The sequence below is a fragment of the Pseudorasbora parva genome, chromosome 6 (assembly GCF_024679245.1).
Source record: "Pseudorasbora parva isolate DD20220531a chromosome 6, ASM2467924v1, whole genome shotgun sequence".
NCBI classification, from domain to species: Eukaryota; Metazoa; Chordata; class Actinopteri; order Cypriniformes; family Gobionidae; genus Pseudorasbora; species Pseudorasbora parva.
Window position 1 is genome coordinate 9,210,423 of NC_090177.1, and position 23,759 is coordinate 9,234,181.

General features: G+C 38.2%; 1 protein-coding gene across 4 annotated transcripts in view; it reads left to right on the forward strand.

Annotated features, from left to right (window-relative positions):
* The window catches only part of scube3 (signal peptide, CUB domain, EGF-like 3), a 208,840-nt gene that overhangs the window by 179,530 nt on the left and 5,551 nt on the right, over nt 1-23,759 (forward strand). For all 4 annotated transcript variants that reach the window (XM_067445543.1, XM_067445545.1, XM_067445544.1 and 1 more), the window contains 12 exons: nt 113-235; nt 458-574; nt 680-775; nt 5,931-6,047; nt 10,072-10,230; nt 12,050-12,250; nt 13,555-13,716; nt 14,261-14,428; nt 17,605-17,766; nt 18,562-18,759; nt 19,566-19,718; nt 19,842-19,921. In XM_067445543.1, coding sequence (XP_067301644.1) covers nt 113-235; nt 458-574; nt 680-775; nt 5,931-6,047; nt 10,072-10,230; nt 12,050-12,250; nt 13,555-13,716; nt 14,261-14,428; nt 17,605-17,766; nt 18,562-18,759; nt 19,566-19,718; nt 19,842-19,921 — 1,736 coding nt within the window. The remainder of the gene's footprint in view (nt 1-112; nt 236-457; nt 575-679; nt 776-5,930; nt 6,048-10,071; nt 10,231-12,049; nt 12,251-13,554; nt 13,717-14,260; nt 14,429-17,604; nt 17,767-18,561; nt 18,760-19,565; nt 19,719-19,841; nt 19,922-23,759) is intronic.

The window sequence follows — 23,759 nt, forward strand, 5'->3', positions numbered from 1 at the left end:
TTTTTATAATAAAGTAAAAACAGATATAGTTGAAAATCAATTGTGTCATAAATGTTCTAACAAATGGCCTTCATAACAAAGATTAATTGTTTGTAATTGTTTTGTTTTATAGATATTGATGAGTGCAGCATTAACCGGGGCGGCTGTAAATTCGGATGTGTGAACACTCTGGGCAGTTATGAGTGTACCTGCCCTCCTGGTTACAAACTGCACTGGAACAGGAAGGACTGCATCGGTATGTGGACAAGAGTGCCACCCAGAGGCCGTTCAGATACATTAACCGAACCGAAATCTCATGGTTCAGATGAAAATGTGCTTTCAGCTGATGTCACACATTAATTAATAGCTTGTCTTTGCAAAAATGATAGGACTAATGAGATTTTTTAATGCATGTTTTAATATAAGATACAAATTCAGCGTTATAGAGTCAAACCTATAGTTTTTGCACATCATACAGAGATTGTGAAATGTGCGTCCAGTCTGGTGGCCCCCAAAGCCACCCTCACTTGCAGTAAGACGGGGAAAAAAGAGAGCTGCTCTCTCACATGTGCTTCCAAAGCACATTATCTATCAGGTACATACCAATACACCCCCAAGTATACCTAATTTTTTAATGTTTGTAACTTCAGTTTAACCACATAGCACACACTAATGGCAATATTGGTTATACGTTTCACAGAATCAGACAACAGTTATTCCGTTAGCTGTGGAATACCAATCCTGCGAGGGAAATCTCAGAGCAGATTAAACACAAGCAACATCCAGACCTGCATAGGTAAGATCATACACACCTTTCTTATCTCCATTGCAAATTCATCTTGGCGAATAATGGTCTACAAATAGGGTATACTATGGTGTCTCGTTGAATTTATTTTTTAACTGTATACAGAAATTATTAAATATATTACCTGTGTGTATCATTACACACAGGTAATATATTTAATAAGCCAACATTTGGCCATAAGCCAACATTTGGCCATAAACTAGCTAGCTCCGGCTGAGTATCAGCTTAAAGGCCCTGATATACTCGAGCAAAGTTCTTCTCTGCTTAGGGGTAAAACAAAGTTTGAAATACGTGAGTAGTGATACCTCTGAGGCCGGCCACACTCGGTTTAGATGAATATGTGGTACCACTTTACAACACAGGTGCACTAAAATGCATTAATTCATGCTCAACTAATCTAATCATGAGTTAATGTATGACTCATGAAGAACTAAACCATTCATTAATGATTACTGCATCAGCAACTAATAAAGAGTCTATATAATTAATAGATTAAGTAATATATGGCTATTAATTAAATGTGTCATCATGTATTAATTCCCTAATAACATATTGAGCCCTATCATACACCGGGCGCAATGCAGCGCCAGATGAAATGCAAATGTTTTTTGCTAGTTTCATCCTGGTGCAGTTATCATTTCCACGTCCAAGTTGTAGCGACCCTAGAGACAACCCTTTGAGACCAGGTGTTTCTGTTGTTAAACTAGCTAAAGTAGATTTGGACATGCCCTAACGCCGGGGACACACTGCAAGCGTGCCGTGAGCGTCTCGGCTGCGTGGCGTTTCCGTTTTTATTTCGACTCCCATGTTAACCGGTTAGAGCTTGCATACTGCCTGCGTCACACACGCGGCTCACACGCGGTCCGAGCCGCGCGGAAAACGCGTGCATGCTTCTAATAGAAGAGACGGCTATTTTTCACGCGACACGCGAGCGTGTTGGAAGCGTTTCTAGGCAAAATAGCATAGGAAAAGATGTTTATATGCCATTTTGACACGACTACATATTAATAAATGACACTTTCATGTTTGAAAGTCTGTAGGTTAACATAAATGCAGATATAGGCCTACTTGTAATAATAAAAAACAACATAATTATCGATTTTGAAATATTAAACCTGTCAATACAGAACGAAATACTTTTTAGCCTATTTTGCCGTCAATACTGTTACGTTCCCATTTTTAGATTTCTAGGGGAGAAAGGGAAGTAACGTTTTTAAAGAATATTTAATAGAAACAAAGAAGGTTTAAATGTTCTCAGTCCCAGCACTCACTACACAATATAAGATTTAAATAGATTTATTTACAATAAATGAGTGAAAACATCAATACAGTGCCAAAGGAACAAACAAAACACAATCCAACATAACAAGGGAAACATGTTCAAGAGCGGGTGCAGCCAAAACAAAGAAACAAAAGATTACTAACTAGTGGTATAGGATCTAAGTAACCTGCACAAAATAAATACAAATAAACAACAACACGCTTACCTTACTTCACTACTAACAAAAACAGGAGAGAATGAGAACAAAAGAAAAATGGCCCCCGTCTCCCTACTGCTTCAACATAGCAGGCAACGAAACTTAAAAGCTGGGCACACAGCCACAACACATTTAAGTTTGGTTTTAAGTTTAAGCTTAACACATAAAAGCTGCACACTACAGCAATGACACCAATTTAAGCTTAAAACACAACAAGAGCAACACTGGGACTGGCAACATCAGAACCCTCTCATGCTCCTGGGAGAAGGAATCTCTCTCCGGACCTCTCTCCTGTTCTGCTTAAATACTGGCTCCTCCTGACAATGATGAGCAGCTGGTAGATCACCTAGATTAGGACAGGGAGGAGCACAGGAAATAGGGCAGAACACATCACAAAAAACTACAATTGCCAGCAGGCTGTTGGGTCCATTGGCAAGAACACTGTACATCAACAAATGACACAAACACCATAATTATAAAACATACACAAACGTCCTGGGACGTAACAATACCATAGATATGTATGGCCAATAAGCTACTGCCGACGTTGTCTTTGCTGTATCAATAGGCAATATATTTATATTTAACATGAAGTATAGGGCTTCCCAGCAGCAGCAGCGCCGCGTCAGACACGCTTCTGGTGTGCAAAGACAGAGAAAACGCCAGGCAGCCGCCCTGCAGCTGACACGCAGCAGAAACGCCACGCTTGCAGTGTGTCTCCGGCCTAAGTGCTCCTGCGCCATGCGCTTCACATCATACACTCAGATCATAAAAATAGAGCCCTAATAATGTAAATTACCACAATGGTCAAAGTTATGTACATTAGCTACCAGTTGTCTGCTTTAATTAATCATAAGCTAATGATTTGCAAAGGTGTCATTGTCATGAGCTTGTTGAACTGTTAACTAATTGTTAAGTTATATTTTAAGTAAAATATTATAAGTAATACTTTAAGTAATAGGTTTTAAATTATTTTGAATTAGTTCAGTCATGTGCCTCAACAAGTAAAGTGAATGGGAACACATGAATTTACATTATTAGTTGTATTAGGGAATTAATACATTGACACATTTAATTAATAACAATTTATTAATAATCACATCATTAAAAATGGTTTAGTTCTTCATGAGTCATTAACTCATGGTTATCTGTGCATTAGTTGAGCATGAATTAATGCATATTAGTGCACCCGTATTGTAAAGTGTTACCGAATATGTTAATATGTGCTGCATGCTTGAGAAAACAAAACTGAGAAACTTTTTTTTTAAATAAAGCACATCATAGCAACGTGGATGCATTTACACAAACTCAAACACACAGTTTGCCTCTCTAGTAAAATCATGTTAAGTTTATTAATATAGCACTTTATACAATAGTGTGTTTAAATCAAGCAGTTTATAATCGTGTTTAAGCATATTAAACACGGAAAATAGTGTCAGTATCTCGTTTGATCAGAACTTCAGTTTCTACTTTAAATCAGCTCTCCAGTGTTCATGTTTTCATTCATGGACATCTGACCGACCAACTGAAGAGGAGAAATGAAATGGTAAATATTTCCACATGAAAGAAGATGGAGCCTCAGAGTACATCTACCTTTTATGTAGTTGCCACCGACCAATGGTAGTACAGAGGTGTTTAGTTCACCCTGGCAAGCTGTTTCCAACTCCCCAAATAAATTTCAAACAAAGTTTGTTTTGGCCTGATTTTGTTCTAAATGACGTCACAGTTTGTTCAGATTTTGCTGGAAGTATATTGGGGCCTTAAGGCAAGACACTACAGGCCAAAACATAGGGTTTTCATCCACTAGTCAATTTTGAGGGTTTTTTGTGCTGTTTGGCTTTTTGTAACCTGTTGTTTCAGTCTAGTGGGAAGAAAGCATCCACAATACACTTTATACATTTATATTATTGTACTTTATCTATATGCATCTGTAGATTTTAATTACAATATATATATATTTAAAGGGATAAACCATTTTTTTGCAGCAGCAGCACTTGCATAAATCAACCTTACACTGTGTGTGTGTGTATGTATGTATATATATATATATATATATATATATATATATATATATATATATATATATATATATATATTAATTTTTGGTAATACTTTAGTTTACGGTCCAGTGCTCACTAATAACTTGTTGCTGCTTATCATGCATATTACTAAGATATTAGCTGTTTATTATTACTTATGAAAACATATATGAATGCCTTTTTCTGCATGATCATATCCCTTAAAGGGTTAGTTCACCCAAAAATGAAAATTACCCTCAAGCCTTCCTAGGCGTACATGACATTCTTCTTTCAAACAAATACAATCAGAGTTATATTTAAGAAGTTCTGGCTGATCCAAGCTTTATAATGGCAGTAACTTGTTGGGTCATTTTTAAAGTTCATAAAAGTCCATCTATCCATCATAAAAGTGCCTCCATCCATCGTATAACTGCTCCACAGTTATAACAGTGCTTCACATATAACTGCGGTCAGCAGTACACAAGTTGACTTGAGCATCTCAAGCTTTGACGGCTCTCGTGTATCGTCTATTTTTTGTTTTTACATAACTCTGATTGTATTCGTCTGAAAGAAGAATGTCATATACACCTAGGATGACTTGAGGGAGAGTAAATCATGGGCTACTTTTAATTTTTGGGTTAACAAACCCTTTAATCCTACCCAATACCTAAACTTAACAACTACCTTACTAACTATTGAGCAGTAATTAGGAGTTCATTAGGGGAAAACGTCTTAGTTAATAGTGAGAATTGGACCCTAATCTAAAGTTTGACTGAATGTTCTGCTTTATGGAGTGATGCAAGAAATCCCCTCAGAAAAACCAAAAAAAAAAAAAACCTTGAACTGTCTACACAATAAACTTTTTGAACCTGGCTTTATCCAATGTTTAGACTGTTGTTCTGGAATTGGATGCAAATTAGTGTGATTTAATTAGACACTGCCTCATTGGCACTGTCTAATTAAATGTGAAAACTTATAACACAAAACAAAATAACTCCTTATGTAGTTAATCAACAGGGGAAGTATGGTAATACCATTAGTCACCCCTTTGACTGTGATTTATTTATTTTATTCACTTTAAAAACAACAAAATTAATTAGACAAAAAAAAAAACTTTAAACTCCCCATTTTCACTGATCATTAGGTGAAAAGGAGAAAATAGACATTTTCATGGATATTCAGACCATATTTTTGTATTTTGTTGAATGTGCCAGCAAACAGAACCTGGAAAGCGATGAGACGTTTCTTTTGAACAGCTGCAGCCGATGATTCCGAGAAACATAATGACAGATACATCACAGCTGTCCAATTACATGATCACTCGATGCGCTTGGCAAATTAGAAACTTATTTACCATGCCTGATGTTTGTTTTGATGTCAGAGTCATTTCACATCAGGATGCCTGTCACGCCACACTATAATCTCAGATTGCTGTTCCTCATAAGGGTTCAGAGTGAGCATAAAGCTAACATGAATCTGCTTCAAATGTTCAAAGACCACAAACCAGCACAGCTGCTTTTATTTTTTCAATCAAACATGTTTAATGTAGCGAGCTAGCAGCTGTGAATGAATGTAGTTTGCTAGTAGTTGTCAATAAGGGCTTTATATGAATCATGTTGAGTGTGTCAAAGCCTCTTTGCTTGGTTGTAGAGACTCAGGCTCCTCCAGTGAAGCAGACGGCGTCCTTCCGGATCAAGAATGCCAAATGCCACCTGCACCCGAAGCATAAGGGGAGGGCGGAGGACAACAGCAGACAGATCGGGCCAGGTCAGAGGTCATAGGGCCCAGGAAATGAAGGGTACCATATCATTTTGGTGGTCCCTGTAGTGGAGTAAGGTTGTAGAACTGTTTGTTGAGGGATTGGCATTCTTGTGTTGCTACGTAGACAATGATAATTAGGACATTAAAGGGCTAGTTCTTCCAAATCCTGTCATCATTTACTCACCCTCATGTAATTTATTAGTATAGCACAGCATAGTATAGCAACTAGGGATGTAACATTACATTGTATATAGAGAAATAAAAATGTGACGATGTTATCGATGTAACGGATATCATTCATATAGAGTTAGTTTTATCCAAGGCTCAGCTTACTGTATTTATAAGCTATAATTCACTCAAATATGTCAATTCTGTATGGAGAATTTTATAAAGAGATTTTTTATAAGGAGATTTTTTTAAGAAACCAAAGGAAAAAGATTTCTGTACCTCCTTTTTATGTCCACTCCTCTCCAACATAAAAGATCCAAAAAATGTTATAAAGGCATCGTAAAAATAACTAATCGAGTGTCTAATCCAAAATCTCCCGAAGAGACAATAGCTTTATATGATGAACAGATTTACAATGACGCACATACTGTAGTAAACGTGGACATTCAAATATGACGTGACACGCGAAAACAACATGAGTGAGTAAATGCAGAACTAACCATTTACTAAAAAAAATAGATATATAGTAGGGATGCCACAATACTCAATATGATATTTAATCGTTTGATACGGCATTCACGGTTCAATCTCGGTTTTGCATTTAAATAATTATTTCCATTTCTCTCCATTTTAAGTATTTCTCTCAGTTTATTTCGGCTCTGTTTGAGTGTGCCTGTGAGTCTGCGCTTTGATATGAACAAATATCCAATCATTATATGCACTAAAGTAAGGGGGTGTTAGCTGCGTTTTAAAGCCTTGCCGGTTAAACATTTAATTTGAATGCTATAATAATCTTACACGGTAGAGGAGAACTGGCACCCCGACTGAGTCTGGTTTCTCCCAAGGTTTATTTTTCTCCATCATGCTCTGATGGAGTTTTGGTTCCTTGCCACTGTCGCCTTTGGCTTGGCTTGCTCAGTTGGGGACACTAAAATTATGATCTAAGTATTACGATCTAAGCATGAATTAGGTCTAATTTAATTCTATAAACTATAATACTGATCTGCCAACATTGTCGCTATATGATAAATTAAAATAAGCTGATAACATCACTGTTTTCTCCAGTACGACTGTACAGCCAAATCAAATTTTGTCGCAATATTGTCCTGTTTGACACTGTGAAGCTGCTTTGCCACAATCGTGATTGTAAAAGCGCTATATAAATAAAGTTGATTGATTGATTGCTATGCACTGTTTTGCATTGAGTGCGCGCACTAAACGTCTGTCAAACACACGTGATTACTGGACAGTCTTACTGCACTAATACTGTCAAATACACACAAGGTTAACATATAAACGCAGTCGGTTATGTCTCAAGTGAAAGGAAAATTGTGTGTGTCTTTGAGATGCGAGCAGGTCTTCAATTGACAGCAGCGCAGCCTAGTGAACATGCTGTCCTTAAAGGAACAGTTCACCTCTAAAATTATTTTAATAATAAATTAAAAAACACCTTTAATACAGTAGCTTTTAATCAATGTTGTATATTGAAGGATATGTAGTTTTAATTTTAGTCTACATTTATTCATTCAAATTCATACTTAAATGCTACTGTACATCTCTGAGCTGCCACTGTAAATCTTTTTGTATATTTATTTTATATTATACAATACACTGGGAATGTGTACAAGGGTTTTTTAAGTAAAGTTTTAAGTTTAAGTAAGGGTTTTCAAGTCTTTTAAGTGAAATAAACAAAGAGTATTACAATAAAAACAATTTCTCCTTAACCCTTTTCTGTTCCTGTCACCTAAGAATAGAATACTAAAAAACTGAACCTAACCGAATAACTGTGGTTAAAAACCGAGGTATGAATTGAACCGTGGACTAACTGTATTGTTGCATCCCTAATATAGAGTATTATATAGTAGACACGCCCCTTACTGCTGATTGGCTGTAAGTTTTGCCACTCAACCCCAGACACTTTCCTAAAGCATTTTAATTTTAGCATTTAAATAGAAATAGAAATTCCAGCCCAGTTTTAGTTAATTTTGTCTAAATTAAAAGAAACAAGCTCATATACACTCACCTAAACGGTTATTAGGAACACCATAATAATACTGTGTTTGACCCAATTTCACCTTCAGAACGGAATTCTATGTGGCATTGATTCATCAAGGTGCTGAAAGCATTCTTTAGAAATGTTGACCCATATTGATAGGATAGCATCTTGCAGTTGATGGAGATTTGTGGGATGCACATCCAGGGCACGAAGCTCCCGTTCCACCACATCCCAAAGATGCTCTATTGGGTTGAGATCTGGTGACTGTGGGGGCCATTTTAATACAGTGAACTCATTGTCATGTTCAAGAAACTAATTTGAAATGATCTAAGCTTTGTGACATGGCGGTCATAAAGGGATGGACATGGTCAGAAACAATGCTCAGGTATGCCGTGGCATTTAAATGATGCCCAATTGGTACTAAGGGGCCTTAGGTGTGCCAAGAAAACATCCCCCACACCATTACACCACCACCACCAGCCTGCACAGTGTTAACAAGGCATGATGGATCCATGCTCTCATTCTGTTTACTCCAAATTCTGACTCTACCATCTGAATGTCTCAACAGAAATCCAGACTCATCAGACCAGGCAAAATTTTCCAGTCTTCAACTGTCCAATTTCAGTGAGCTTGTGCAAATTGTAGCATTTTTAGTAAAGATGAGTGGTACCCGGTGGGGTCTTCTGCTGTTGTAGCCCATCCGCCTCAAGGTTGTGCGTGTTGTGGCTTGACAAATGCTTTGCTGTATACCTCGGTTGTAACAAGCGGTTATTTCAGTCAAAGTTGCTCTTCTATCAGCTTGAATCAGTCGGCCCATTCTCCTCTGACCTCTAGCATCAACAAGGCATTTTCCCCCAGAGGACGTGCATACTGGATGTTTTTCCCTTTTCACACCATTCTTTGTAAACCCTAGAAATGGTTGTGTGTGAAAATCCCAGTTACTGAGCAGATTGTGAAATACTCAGACCGGCCCGTCTGGCACCAACAACAATGCCATGATCAGAATTGCTTAAATCACCTTTCTTTCCCATTCTGACATTCAGTTTGGAGTTCAGGAGATTGTCTTGACCAGGACTATACTCCTTAATGCATTGAAGCAACTGCCATGTGATTGGATAATTACATGAATTATTAGGAACACTTGTTCAATTTCTCATTATTTATGTGAGTGTATCTCAAAACAATGAAACAATTCAGATTTCTTAATGTGTCAGTTTTGTTAACGCAAAAGAAAGTTCTAGATATTCATAAAGGTTTATTTGATTGTACTAATTTGTTTACCTTACTCAAACAAATTTATTATTTTGAGCATTGCGGTTTGCAGTGTATTTAAAATTAGACTAAATAGCTGTAATTAAAAGTTAAAACAACTTACCTAAGTAGCAAATAGAAGCCACTTTATTTTTATGTGGCCACAATAAACTTTCAGAAAACAAGAATAGAAAAGTAACATCTTGAATGTTTTGATGTTTGTAAAGAAAAACAAGATAAAAATTATTTGGAAGAACATTTTTTGTAGTTAACTGAAGTTTGTTCTAGGGTGTGATGCACAAGCTTCCATTTTTATGGGATTCACTCTTAAATACAGTATGTTTATGCGAATGAAAGCTTTTATATGATGATGTGTCCACCATAAAAATCATATAATAACCAAAGTCTTATAGGTATGGAATAACATGATGGTGAGTAAATGATGACCATTTTCATTTTTTGGTGAACTATACCTTTAAATATCAATGCACATTCTAAATTTCATGAAATGCTTTTAAAACGGTTAATGGGTTGTTTGCATAATCTATTTGACAATGTCACTCCAAAGTGCGACACACTGACATTTAAATGTGTGTATAATAACTTGATTTGTAGGTGGTCAACCGTGCAACAACTGCCTGGTCACATTCGTTAACCTGAAGTGTGACTCGTCTAAGAAAGCCAAAGGTCGTCGAGCGCGTAACCCTTCGAGCAAAGAGGTCACGCGCATCACTCTGGAGCTGGAGGCCGAGGTCAAGCCAGGGGATACTACCGGTAAAACACCTACACATGAACCACACACACACATTTGCGCACGCGCCCTTCAAATGTCACGTCAAGAGAGCGTAAATAGCGCAGATCAAGAAAGGAATATTATTTCACTATTTGAGATTAATCGGCCTGCTGACTGGCTTAAGTTTTGGTAGCCTGTCTGGAAAACACATAGCCCCGGGATGTTGGGCTTTGCGAGCCCTGGCCCATACATGTCTGAGTCCAGCGTGCTAAAGGTATATTCTGTTAAGCATGTACACATAATCAAAACGATCTATAACAATGCAATACTATCACATATAAAAACCTATTTTACTCACATAAGTGTGTTGCACCATTCCTGTCCGATTCAATATAGAAGAAGCAACGTTGTGTATATGAGGTGGAGTCGGAGGGATGGTGTCACCGGCGCACTCTCACAGTATTGGCCAAGAGCATAAAGTTGAATGACAGGTGACGAGAACCAATCAGATTAGATCAAATAACGTATCCAATTCTGATTCGCCAGGGACGCAGCGACCTGCGTCCGGAGAAAAATCTTTAAGAAACCAATTAGAGACCAGTGTCAGGTCACATGCTGCCCGAATATTTATGGACTCAGATCATAGACCGTAAAAAAATATGGAGGACTTGACATCATCCGTTTCCGCTTGGCAGATTTGAAGCTTTCAGGCGCCCTTGCACGGCGCTGACATCTTGGGACCGAGTCTGAGCAGTAGCGATTTCGGGACCGGAGTTGCGCAGTAGAGCGCAGGAAGTAGAGCAGGAAGTATAGCCGCGATATCAAAAGCCCGCCCACACTCTCACAGATGCAGAACAATTAATTATGTTGGTGTGAAATAAACAGTTATGGAAATGTAGAAATTAAAGCTAAAGCACCAATCTGCTCCCAAAAATTTTGAAAAAAGTCCGTTAGTGCCTCAGTGACAACTTCACTCAGAGAAGCCGTCAGTCTCAGCTGTCAATCATGACGTCACACCCCCCGTTTTTATAGCATCAAATAACTAACTCAAACTAAACAGATTTTTAAAACGAACACATGAAATGAAATCATCGTGATGATAACTGCCTTTAGTGACATAAACTAACTTAGGGGAAAAAATTTTGAAGTGTAATTTTATTATTTAGTTTGCCTCGCGTCCATTAGAAAACACAGAGGGGCGGCTATACTGGAACCGGTCACCGGGGGGCGATCGAGGCGCGAAAGCTTCAGTAAATGAGAGGGAGACTGCAGGCTTGACTCAGATAGACATCCATTTGTCCGGCGTCCCTCGCCTATTAAACCGTATAAAAAAACATATAAAGTAGTTAACCGATTAAAGCCAGTTTTTATTAAATGCTGAGGCTCTTACTACCAGCCGGCACATCGTATGAGTAAACTCTTATTTTTATTTCATTTTTATATAATTTTGTATAGATGTATATTTCTGGAATTTTGTTAGGGGCAGCGCCCTCTATTGACGAGCTGCCACTTTGTTAGAGAGAGTTGTAAGAATGCGTATTTTATCTCCCTCATCTGAATTTGAATGAGTGTCCTGCAATAATAAAGCCTAGTCATTTCAAAATAAAAATCCTTATGTATTATGGGCGTGTTTATTAAAAGTCAAGTAGTGTGTCTAACGTTTCCACTCTGGTTATTATTTGTTTACACAAACTGTATGCAATTTATTTTAATTTAATTTTGATTAAACTATCTGGGATGCCTCGTCACAGGAAGGAAAGACTAAGAACATTGACACATACTATGAAATAAATAGATTTTACTAGTATCAGTGTTATTATTACAAAATCTCTTTACTTTACGACGTTCATCTTCCTGTAGGGAACTGTAACATGATGTGTCAAAGGCAGCGCATGGAACAGCAGATGAAGTCGAACATTAAAGCCCTGAAAAAATCCATTAACCAGGAGCGTTTCCTCATCCGTGTGGCTGGATTGGAGTACGAGGTCGCGCAGAAGCTCCCCCAACCGGATAGGCAGGAGAACTGCGGACCGGGCCGAGAGAAAGACAGCGGCCGCTGTGGTAAGAACGGAAGAGTGAGTGGGGCCTGTTATTCATGAACCCCCTTCTCCATTGCAGCTGGATGCAAGGGCTTCCTGTTGCTCAAATGGTAGAGCACAACACTAACAGCGTCAAGGTCATGGGTTTGATTCCCAGGAAACCAAGAACTGCCGACCAAAAGTATAAATGTAAACGTAAGAGTGCTATGTCATAAATCATAGTTATCAACTGATAAGAATGACAGAAAAAGAGCATCTACTAGAGATAGAAACTCAAGATAGTTTGAGACCTGCATGGATGTATCGGAAATTAAATTAAAAAAAGTTTTGTTTTTTTCACTGTCAGAAAAAAAGACTTAGCGCTGTCAATGGGGCAGTACCCTAAGGTACAAAAGTGAAAAGGTATTAATATGTATATTTGGTACAAAGATGTACCTTTTCACTTTTGTACCTTAGGGTACTGCCCCAGTGGCAGCGCTGCATTCACACCAAAAAGGCTGATGACGATAAAGATATAGTACTAAAAATCATTCTCAATATTAACTTGCAGAGTTCACACCACAGCTATAACGATAGCTGATAGACGATAGAGAAACTATATAGCTGGAATAATTTCCAGAACTATTTTATCCAGCTGATGAATGATAAAAACATTGTCAGCCAATAAGAATCCATCCTGCTGTAAAAAGCTTGAGCATTCGATTTCGACCTCCGCGAATAAACTTAATAAAGCCTGAACCTCATTGCTGGTCCATCGGTCGTATTTTTTTTAACTCCATTGTTGATTTGGATAGTAAACAAATCTTACTGAATGCACCGCAACAGACTTTTAGGTTGAAATAAATGCTACGTGAGCTCAACCAATCAGCCTTAGGCCAAGAAGTCTTTAGGTCTACAAGGAGGAACATTTTCTAAAAATGAGTTGTTTTTTTGTTGTTTTTTGTTGTTTTTTGTGTAAAAATGTGATTTGCTTTTGTATTCCACAGCAGTTTTTTTGCCAGGATATCCTAGAAATAGTAAATTTACATAAATATATTAAATAAATTCAAAAAACACTAACCTGCAGCATATAGAAAACTGGGACTCTGATTGCCTAAACATTTTTAATGCAAAATCTGTTAACGAAAAGAAATTGGTGCCAAAATGTTTATTTGCTTTAGTGGGTTTTGTGTGCATTTTGGCACCAGTTTCTTTTCATTAAATATTTGCTATTTAATAATAGTAAATTATAGCATTTTTGCTTGAAACGACACTGTTTTTAGAGTCAAATTTCCCAGTCAATTTCAGCTTCCTCATTGCTACCCCCTGCTGGCTGCTCTCTCTTAGTCAGATGTTTGCCTGGGTCATACTACCATGGTGAGCAGGAGCGCTGTGTCCAGTGCCCACCTGGAACATTCCAGGAGCGTGAAGGTCAGCTGGCCTGTGACCTTTGCCCTGGAGGAGACCGCCATGGCCCTCTAGGGGCCCGCAACATCACGTCATGTGCCGGTAACTAGCCCTAATCCATGTGCCTTCTACTTGCTAATAGATGAATAAATGTGTCCTTAACTGTTAAGTTAACTGTTATGTACTCTTAAAGAACACACACACACACACACACACACACACACACACACACACACACACACACACACACACACACACACACACACATATATATATATATATATATATATATATATATATATATATATAATATTTTGTCTTTGAGTACATTTTATGAACTTATGTGCTTTTATAAACTTTTCTCTGTTCCTTCATATCCTGTGGAAGGATGCCTATGCATAAATTGTGTCATATGATGAATCCACTATTATATAACCTTGCCCTACTTTTCGTGGAAGTAACTTTGTTCTTTTTCTCTTGTGGCAAGGATATTTATATTAAGAATAGATGTATTGATGTTGATATGTGTATAAATAAATAATTATTTCAATCAGTCAGTTGGATCTTTAATTGTAGTATACAATCTGTTCATGTGGACAAAATCAAAATAAAAGTAAAATAAAAAAGTACTTTTTTGTCATTATAGGTCAATGTCCACCAGGGTATTACTCAAGTGATGGGTTCAAGCCTTGTCAGTCGTGCCCCCTGGGAACATACCAGCCTGACCCAGGACGAACTCTTTGTTTCCCCTGTGGAGGTGGGCTTGGTACCAAAAGAGAGGGTGCCAGCTCCTTCAATGACTGTGAGGTCAAAGGTCAGACATTTTGACTCTCTACACTGCAGTGTGTATTTACATCAAGCTAGACAGCGTGCATAAAGCCACTGTAATATAATGAATTAATAGAAACACAAAAATGTTCATTTAAGCTAGGGGTAGGCAGTGTTTTTCTTTGTTATACTGGTTGAAACTGTCTTCTATGGTGGCCCAGAAGAAATTTTAAAAAGGAAATATAAGTTAACAACAATGGAATATATATACACGGTGGGGCAAAAAATTATTTAGTCAGCCACCAATTGAGTTCTCCCACATAAAAAGATGAGAGAGGCCTGTAATTTTCATCATAAGTACATTTCAACTATGAGAGACAGAATGAGAAAAAAAAAATCATCTTTCATCTTCATTTTCAATGCTCATACTGATGGAAGGAGGTTTTTACTCAAAATCTCTCAATACATGGCCCCATTCATTCTTTCATTTACACGGATCAGTCACCCTTGTCCCTTTGACAAGCTTGTCAGTCACCCTTGTCCCTCAGAAAAATAGCCCAAAGCATGATTTTTCCACCCCCATGCTTCACAGCTCAGCCCATGCCTCCTCCAAACACGACAAGTTGAGTTTTTAATAAACAGTTCTATTTTAGTTTCATCTGACCATATGACATTCTCCCAATCCTCTTCTGGATCATCCAAATGTTCTCTAGCAAACTTCAGACCGGCCCAGACATGTACTGGCTCAAGCAGGGGGACACGTCTGGCACTGCAGAATCCCTGGCGGTGTAGTGTGTTACTGATGGTAGCCTTTGTTACGTTGGTCCCAGCTCTCTGCAGGTCATTCACTAGGTCCCCCCGTGTTGTTCTGGAATTTTTGCTCAGCGTTCTTGTGATCATTTTGACCCCACGGGGTGAGATCTTGCGTGGAGCCCCAGATCGAAGGAGATTATCAGTGGTCTTGTATGTTTTCCGTTTTCTAATATTTGCTCCCACAGTTTATTTCTTCAAACCAAGCTGCTTACCTATTGCAGATTCAGTCTTCCCAGCCTGGTGCAGGTCTACAATTTTGTTTCTGGTGTCCTTTGACAGCTCTTTGGTCTTGGCTATAGTGGAGTTTATTTATTTGTGGAGTTCACGAAACCATTTATAAGTGTTTTCCTCAAGTGTAACACAATAAAATAAAAAGCACAACACACAAAACGGACACAAACCACAACCCATGAGAATGCTCCCATTTAATGCTAAGAAATTTACAAAATCCAAATTAGATTTTTTTTTTTTACTGTATTAGTAAATATCAATATTTTTTTAATAAGCCCTTTTCCCACAAGAACTTAAAGGCTTCATAAAAATATATTAGAACAGTAAAAGCTTCTAAAATTTTGTATTTTGTTAGTCCATTGCCACTAGAATAAAGCCTAAACTTTAACGCATCCTGAGTCTGGAAACAGCAGTGCAAAATGGGCTGTGTATTGAAGTTCGTAGATGGGAAGGAAGGAGGCGGGAACCGGCAAACATTTAACAACTTTAATCAAATAAATAAACAAACTGAAAGTAACGCGGTCAGCCCCTCACGGACGACTGCCCGCACACACATAATAAAACATAAACACAACATAACATAAAGTCCAGGCCTGGTCCTCTCTCGTCCTTGAATGGTGTTGCTCATCCTCGACTCGAGACCGGTGTGGCTTGCAAGGTAACGCTCATTCACCATCAGGCCCCCCGGTCTCGCTCGCTCCTCCCATGTCTCTCGCTCGTTCACCTCGCCACAGGCTGATTGCACAATAGACCGCAAATGATGACCTGATGACCATGATAACTTTTTACGTTTCATAAAAATATTGGTACAGTAATAACTGTTAATAATTTGGATTACAGTAGATAATTAGACTGCATTAAACCCCTTGGCTCATTCAACATAAATTGTTTCCAGTGTGTTTCTGTTGTTAACTTATGTTTGCTTTTTAGATTGTGGTGTGGGCTACCGGGCCACCATACATTTCACATCCTGATAACAATTGTTAGGGGTTAACAGTTTATGACCCAAGACCAGTAGTGAAAAATGAAGACCAATAGTCAGGAGTGCAGTTAATTAAAAGAAAAATGTACTGAAGAATAGTTTGCAGTTTCAACAGCATAAGCCAGCTTCAAGCCTCACAAGGAGTTTGTAGGCCACACTCCCTCTCTCCCCATCTCGTCGTCCCGCCCTCGTTGTACCGTACATATAATTGTCCCAACAGTTATACTGTTTTCAAGGTCTATCCTTGTCATTACTACAAGGTGGATGATTCTGATTGGCTCAGAGAAAATGCACAGTCATGGTAAATATCATATGTTAATCAGATGCACGTTTACATACACGTGTCACTTTTTGACGCTTTCACCATGAGCAGGCGCCAGTTTGTCCAGAACAACAAGTCCACCCATCTCTTAGGATGTCCGTAATCCACCTCAACACTGATCTGTAACACAGAATATTGCGCACATACAAAGCTGATTAAGCTCCAGTTCTAACCCTAAACATACTGATAACATGGGCTTTCTCTCAGTGAGAGGTACAGACAGTAGTGCAGGCAATATTCATCTTGATTCTTTAGTGTTTCAGTAATATCTGGAAGCCGGGCTAAGTGAGCGAACACGGTTACTGCACTCCTGGCATGTTAGGGGTGTGTGATACCTCCAAAATCCAAACACACGGCACCTTGTTGCTATCAAGTGTTTAGTGATGCATCACACAGAAAACAAGAAACGATCAGTGGTTCTCTTAAGCAAAATCATAACTGGAAAGAATAATTAAAAATCATATAGGAAGAAAAATATTAATTAAGCCTAAAATTAATTGATTATTAATTTAATTTGGATATATACAGTTTGTTGAACTGGCAGTAGATTTCAGAATCCCCCTTTCACAATCAATATAATTGGTCTAAATATTAAAAAATGTACTCTGGGCCAAAAAATGGATTCAGTCCAAATGCAATGATAGGATGTCTACCTGCCTGCCAGCATATGTATTTCCATACCTCTGCACACCTGCTCATGCTCATCAGCTCGTTTCATAAGGCTAGTTGTAGACACTTTTTACAGTTCCTCCTGAACCAAAACAATGCTTATGCTACGTTCACACCATGTCGTAATTAAGCGATTAGACACTTGTAGTCCATGTGTGTGAGGGGAAGCTTCATGCTAAATCAGCCCATGTGTTTGTGTGTGTAGTGTTGTGTTCTCCAGGTCATTATTATAACACCTCAGTTCATCGTTGCATCCGCTGTCCTCATGGAACCTACCAGGCTGAGTTCAGACAGAATTACTGCATCTCCTGCCCTGGAAACACCACCACAGACTTTGATGGGGCCATCAGCGTCTCTCAATGCAAGAGTGAGTCCGTTCATCTTTGATCACAAGTATGGACTTCTTATGAGTTCCTTATCACTATACAATTTCAAAGAAAGTTTGGAGAAGAAAAAAAAAACCTACATCAGAACAACAAAATGGCATTTTGAGTGAAATTATGTGTTTGTCATAGTGATGCACATTTTACTTTTTTTTTCCCTGACCGATAGCGACACACTTTAATGACGAGATTAGAATTTAAATGCAATCTAAATTAAATTAGAATGGACCCATCTGTACCCATTAAAATAGCAACTATTCTGTTATCGAGAGGAATGCGTGCAGCACATATTTACATATTCATCTATAAGTCGCTTTCAGCAGTGTGGATGATGTCGGGATGTTAACAGTATATCGCTGCAAAGGTATTTCCAACTTCATTTTACTTCTAAGCAGGGAATGAAAAAATATCTTAGCTGTGAGTATATTAGGGCATTGAATCACGTCCAGTCTCTTTTATATTATGTGTGCATGAGTGCAAGCAAGCGCAGCAAGTCACTGACTGCAGTTCAATTAACGGCCACTGGTGTCGCTAATAACAAGAATGACAATCAATTAAATTTGCCACTTAACTATATGCATCCCTAGTTACATCTTCAAGTCACAGCAATTATGGAAGAAATGTGTTTTAAACTCATGCTCTTTAAATAAACAGAAATTAGGAAATAAAATAAAAAATCCAAGCATTTAAGAGATAAAAATATATCAGTTCTACTAAATATTCTTAATGAGCAATTTACCATTACATTATCTATTCTGTTTATTTGTTGGTGTGTCCAGATCGGGAATGTGGGGGTGAGATAGGCGAGTTCATTGGATACATAGAATCTCCGAACTATCCAGGAAACTACCCAGCCAATGTAGAGTGTGTCTGGACCATCAACCCTCCACACAAACGCAAGATTTTGATCGTGGTCCCAGAGATCTTCCTCCCGTCTGAGGATGAGTGTGGAGACGTCCTAGTAATGAGGAAGAACTGTAAGTGTTTGTGCTTTTCCGGGTTTAGCCAATGTAGAGTGCATTAGTGCCTGCTTACTTTTTCTGTGGGGTTGGTTCCGAAAGTGTTTTTTCCATTCATTTTTTCCATAGAGGTTTTAAAATAATTTGTTAAAGCACTATACCACATTATATAACATTATAACAACCAGCTACAAGGGGAATCAATATTACTAACTTTTATTTAAAGCCAAAAAGTATTTGAAAATTGGGCAAAAAGTACAAGACTGTGAACTTAACAGCTTCAATGAGGGAAAGAACTACAATACCTTCAAGTATTGCGAATGATACAAACATTTACGTATTTTGAGAGCGCATCAAGACCGAATTGATTACGTCATTCTTGGTACTTCATGAGAGTGAGTGGAGCTAAAAGAACTCTTTTGGCGAGATATACTTTCTACAAATCACTGATTGGTGGAATTTTTTCAGTGCATCATGGATAATGTAGTTTTTCACCAGGAGTGCAATGCAAACTGATGGCTTCAACAAGAGCATATGTCTTTAAAAGTGTATACCTTATTGTGAAAAATGAATTCCCTTATAAGGATAATGAATGAGGTTTTGCTTACTGAACTCAACTCAACTGTTGCACTCTATATCAAGTGTCAAAAATATTTTACTCTAAGTATGTTGTACTGAAATGAGTGAACTAGTGTTATCATGCATGAATGATCTTATTAATCTTTGTATAAAATACATTTGAATTATTGACTTATTGAGAATAATCTCTCCTTGTTGGGGTGATGGTTTCTTTGATTTAAACACTAAAGTTATTTTCTTCTCAGGGTCAGCAACCTCCATCACCACCTATGAGACATGTCAGACATACGAGAGGCCTATCGCATTCACGGCCCGCTCGCGCCGCCTCTGGATCAACTTCAAATCCAACGATGTAAACAGCGCTCGCGGGTTCCAGATACCATACGTCACTTATGATGGTACGTCTTGAGTTCAACGTGAATTTAATTTATTGTAAAAAATGTAAATGTATATTAGGTGGATTTCTGTCCATTCTTGACATTCTTTGTCACTAAAATGTGTGTGATTGTCTTTTTCTTTAGAAGACTATGAGCAGCTGGTTGAAGACATTGTAAGAGATGGAAGACTTTATGCCTCTGAAAACCATCAAGAAATACTCAAGGTCAGTTTTGTGACTAGTTAAGTCTGATTTGGGAGGAACATTAATTATTGGCTAGCGATAGCCTATGACTAGGGTTGGGTATCGTTTGGGTTTTTTAACGATACTGGTGCCAAACCGATACTTTTAAAACGGTACCGGTGCCTAAATGGAGCCTGGATCTATACTTATAATTTAAAAAAATAATTATAAATACTTTAAATTTAACAATTTGCTAACTTTAAAGCTGCTGTCCATAACTTTTCTGGGTGAAAAATTATCCAAAATAAATTTGAGCAAGTACATAATCAGCCAGTGTCAAAACTATCTGTATACTGTAGCTTGATTTACGAAGGTAAGCTTGTAATGTTTTTAATTCCAGTTGTACTGGTGAATTTCGGCGGCATATTCAAGCAAATTCAAGCAAACTAGAATATTATAGTTTTTGGCTACTCTGAGTAATATCCAAATCTTTGTATTTAGGGCACTTTTTGCGTTTCTTCTTCGCCTCTTCGTGACAGATCGATTCCTGTACTCTTCAGTTATAAATCGCTTTAGATAAAAGCGTCTGCTAAATTCCTAAATGTAAATGTGAGCTTATCTTTGCGTCATTGCGTCACATCTGTAGGCTACACATAAAGGTGTCCCGGTTAGCAGGCTACATGTATGTTGCCTATGTGTATGTTGGAGGTGGAGATGGCCTTTTCTCACATCACTTGATATAATTAAACTGATCAAATTGATGTTGTTTGAAAAAGGTTCAAACGACAATCACCAATGACGACTGGAGATTCATCCTTTGTAAAATCTAAGGTATATAAGTAAGTCTTTGGACTTCGGAGTGGCTACAGAAAAAGACTTTAACCGGCCGATGCAAAAACAAGGATAAAAAGAGCTTTTAAAGGTTGTGTGAACTCTATGTTTTGAAGGGTTTTTTCAGATTTTTTTTCTGCTGGACAGGTAATATTTCAATCGTTGGATTAGGCTATGTAACGTAACAGTAGCACACTTTTTCTCTTAATTCATACAGAGTTTTCTTCTTTCTCGTTTTGCTATGTGCATTATGGTAAATATCAATTATTTTGTGCATGCTATGAGAGGGAGCAATTCACCTCCACTCCACATTAATTTGTTGGTAGCCTATATGATGATTAGAAATTAGACTGAACAGAAATGGAAACTGATCTACAGGTAGCCCTAATACACATTGTGTATGTGATAAGACGTGACGTGATAAGCAATCATTCGATTAATAATCACAATTTATTGCAGTGCTTTTTTTCCCCTTAGTTGGTCAGAACAAAAGTGGATGTTAGATACTTACTTGTTCAGATGGCATTCTTATGTCGGTCATACTTTCCAACAGTACAGTAGAGTCTGTGATTTCAAATGACAGTATCATACTGGCGCGGTGACTGACAGCTGCACATTCTCCTCAAAACGTTTGATTCCTCCGCTCTTTGCTGTGCTGACCGAGTCACGTAAAGTTGATAATTCCACGAATAACTGCAAATGCAGTTTTCAAACAGAGATGGCGACAAAGAGGAAAAACTACGGACTGCAGCTTTAAATATATAAATAAATACAAAACACAACAAATTTACTTAAATTCACAGTAAAACCTATTCCAACTACAATAGGTCTAATTTAAAGGGTTAGTTCACCCAAAAATGAAAATTAATTCAATAATTAAGTCAATAATTACTTACACTAATGTCATTCGACACCCGTAAGACCTCTGTTCATCTTCAGAACACAGTTTAAGATATTTTATATTGAGTCTGAGAGCTTTCTCTTCCTCCATTGAATGTATGCACAGTAATAAAAACATCATCACAGTAGTCCATATGTGACATCAGTTGGTTAGTTAGAATCTCTTGAAGCATCGAAAATCATGTCATGAATTATCTGAAATTCAGATTTTTAAATATGTGTAACGTGAATGTGTGTTAGTTGATCTATAATGCGCAATGGGCACTGCCATGTTAGTTTGTGCCTCAGAGAATCAAATCTGTCGGATTTACATCATGTCTCACAAAATAAATGAAAGTAAGAGACCCCTAAACTGGGAGAAGAATTGAGTAAACTATATAGTAACTTATATAATGGGTATTTGATATAAATAAGACACGTAGTCAAATTATAACTGTCTGAAAGGATTGTTATTGCCACTTCTATAGACATCAGTGTGTTTTTTGCTAGTACTCATGTGCATTTAAATGTCTGAAACCTAAAATAAACATGTCGTTGAAAATATTGAATAGTTGTGATATGTGATTAGCACTGAGTATGTCTGTATCTGGCTCTGTCCCAGCCAAAGTGCGGAAGAACGTTTGAACGCAAGTGGAACCGAAATGAGGAACCGAAATCTGCGTTCTGATTCGGTCCGGTACATACCCGTTACATACCAGGACGTACAGTATATAAGGGCTGCCTAGAGTACGCCTCTTCCATTTTCGTCTAAAGGGACTGTTCAGCAGGCTCGCTCTGTGTTCTCAGAGAACAGAGGTTACATGCGTAACCTGAGACGTTCCCTTTTGAAAGGGAACTCGCCCTGCGTCAATGACACCTAAGGCTGTTCAAAGGCTTGGAACCAACAATTTCACTGCCCCAGTGTACTCAGAAAAAAAACACTTTACTCTTTAAGCAAGGAGAGCTGTCTTATGCCACTGGGCTCTCGAGGAGGCCCAGCCAAGGGTCTGCTACTCCAAAAGATCATGAGTATCAACTCGTGGCAGTGCTCAGGCTCTAAGGGAGACTAGCTAGGTTCTACAGAGTGGGGGCCACAGCCCACTGCTTCCTATTCAAAAAGTAAAAAAGGGAAACCTAGGGAAGAGCCTGCGACCCTAGCTGCTATCTACTCTGCATGTACACCAGTGCATTTATTCTAATGCAGAAAGGCGGGCCTTGGCCAGATAACTCTTGTAGTGAGAGGAGGACAGAACCAGCTGTACCAGATGTCAGCTGGTTTATTAAACTTATGACTCTAGCTAAGAAGCCTCTCAAAAACAAAATAAAGAAGGCCTGGGGCGAGAATGCATAGCATTCCGCATACAATATCCCTATTCCTAGCCTAGGCCAGCCATTGAGGTGGCCCTTGTGAGGGCCAGCACACAAGCATAGATCTACCTGGGGCTCCTAAAGAGCGGCAGCCTCTGCAGAACGCCTTAATTTTGAGAGTAGGCCAACTCACTCTGTGTGTACAACAGCTAAGGTGGCCTATGTGATGGTCAACCTATCAGGAGCTCAGAGCTGCAAATGACTCAGCCCAGGCACCAGACATCTGATCTATCTGAAATTCACAAGTGCTTGTCTCGATACAATGACTCTGTGAATGAGAGACTGGATCCAGATGCCTGTCCCTCTTCCCTTAAGAAAAGGGCCAAACAAAAGCAGAGTTTCCTCATTGGAAAAAGCTCACAGTTAGCGCAAGCAGATCCAAGAACTACCTGTGTCTAAAAAATTAGACTGAAGCCTTCTACATGTTTTAATGCTTGTGTTTGCCAGATGTCAATAGATTAAACCCCCCAATCAGAGCATTATCTGCCTAGCATTTTACTTTTTTTATTTTTTATTTAAAATTTTTACAAATTTTTACAATCTGGCAATCATGCCAAAGCTGGAGTTTGGAGATCACCATTAAGATATTCTGAGGTAAAACTTGAATATCGTAATGAAGCCTGTCTGTGTTCGTTCAAGAGCCGCTTGCATTGTTTGCTGTGACAAAATCTGAATTGTAATAAATCTAAACATGGATTGGGAATGTTATTTTAATTGAAAAACAATTGTATTATTGAAATTACTAGTAGGAATTGTAAGAAATTTGAAGTTTCTTGTTCTATTACCTCATGTAGAGAGTGTT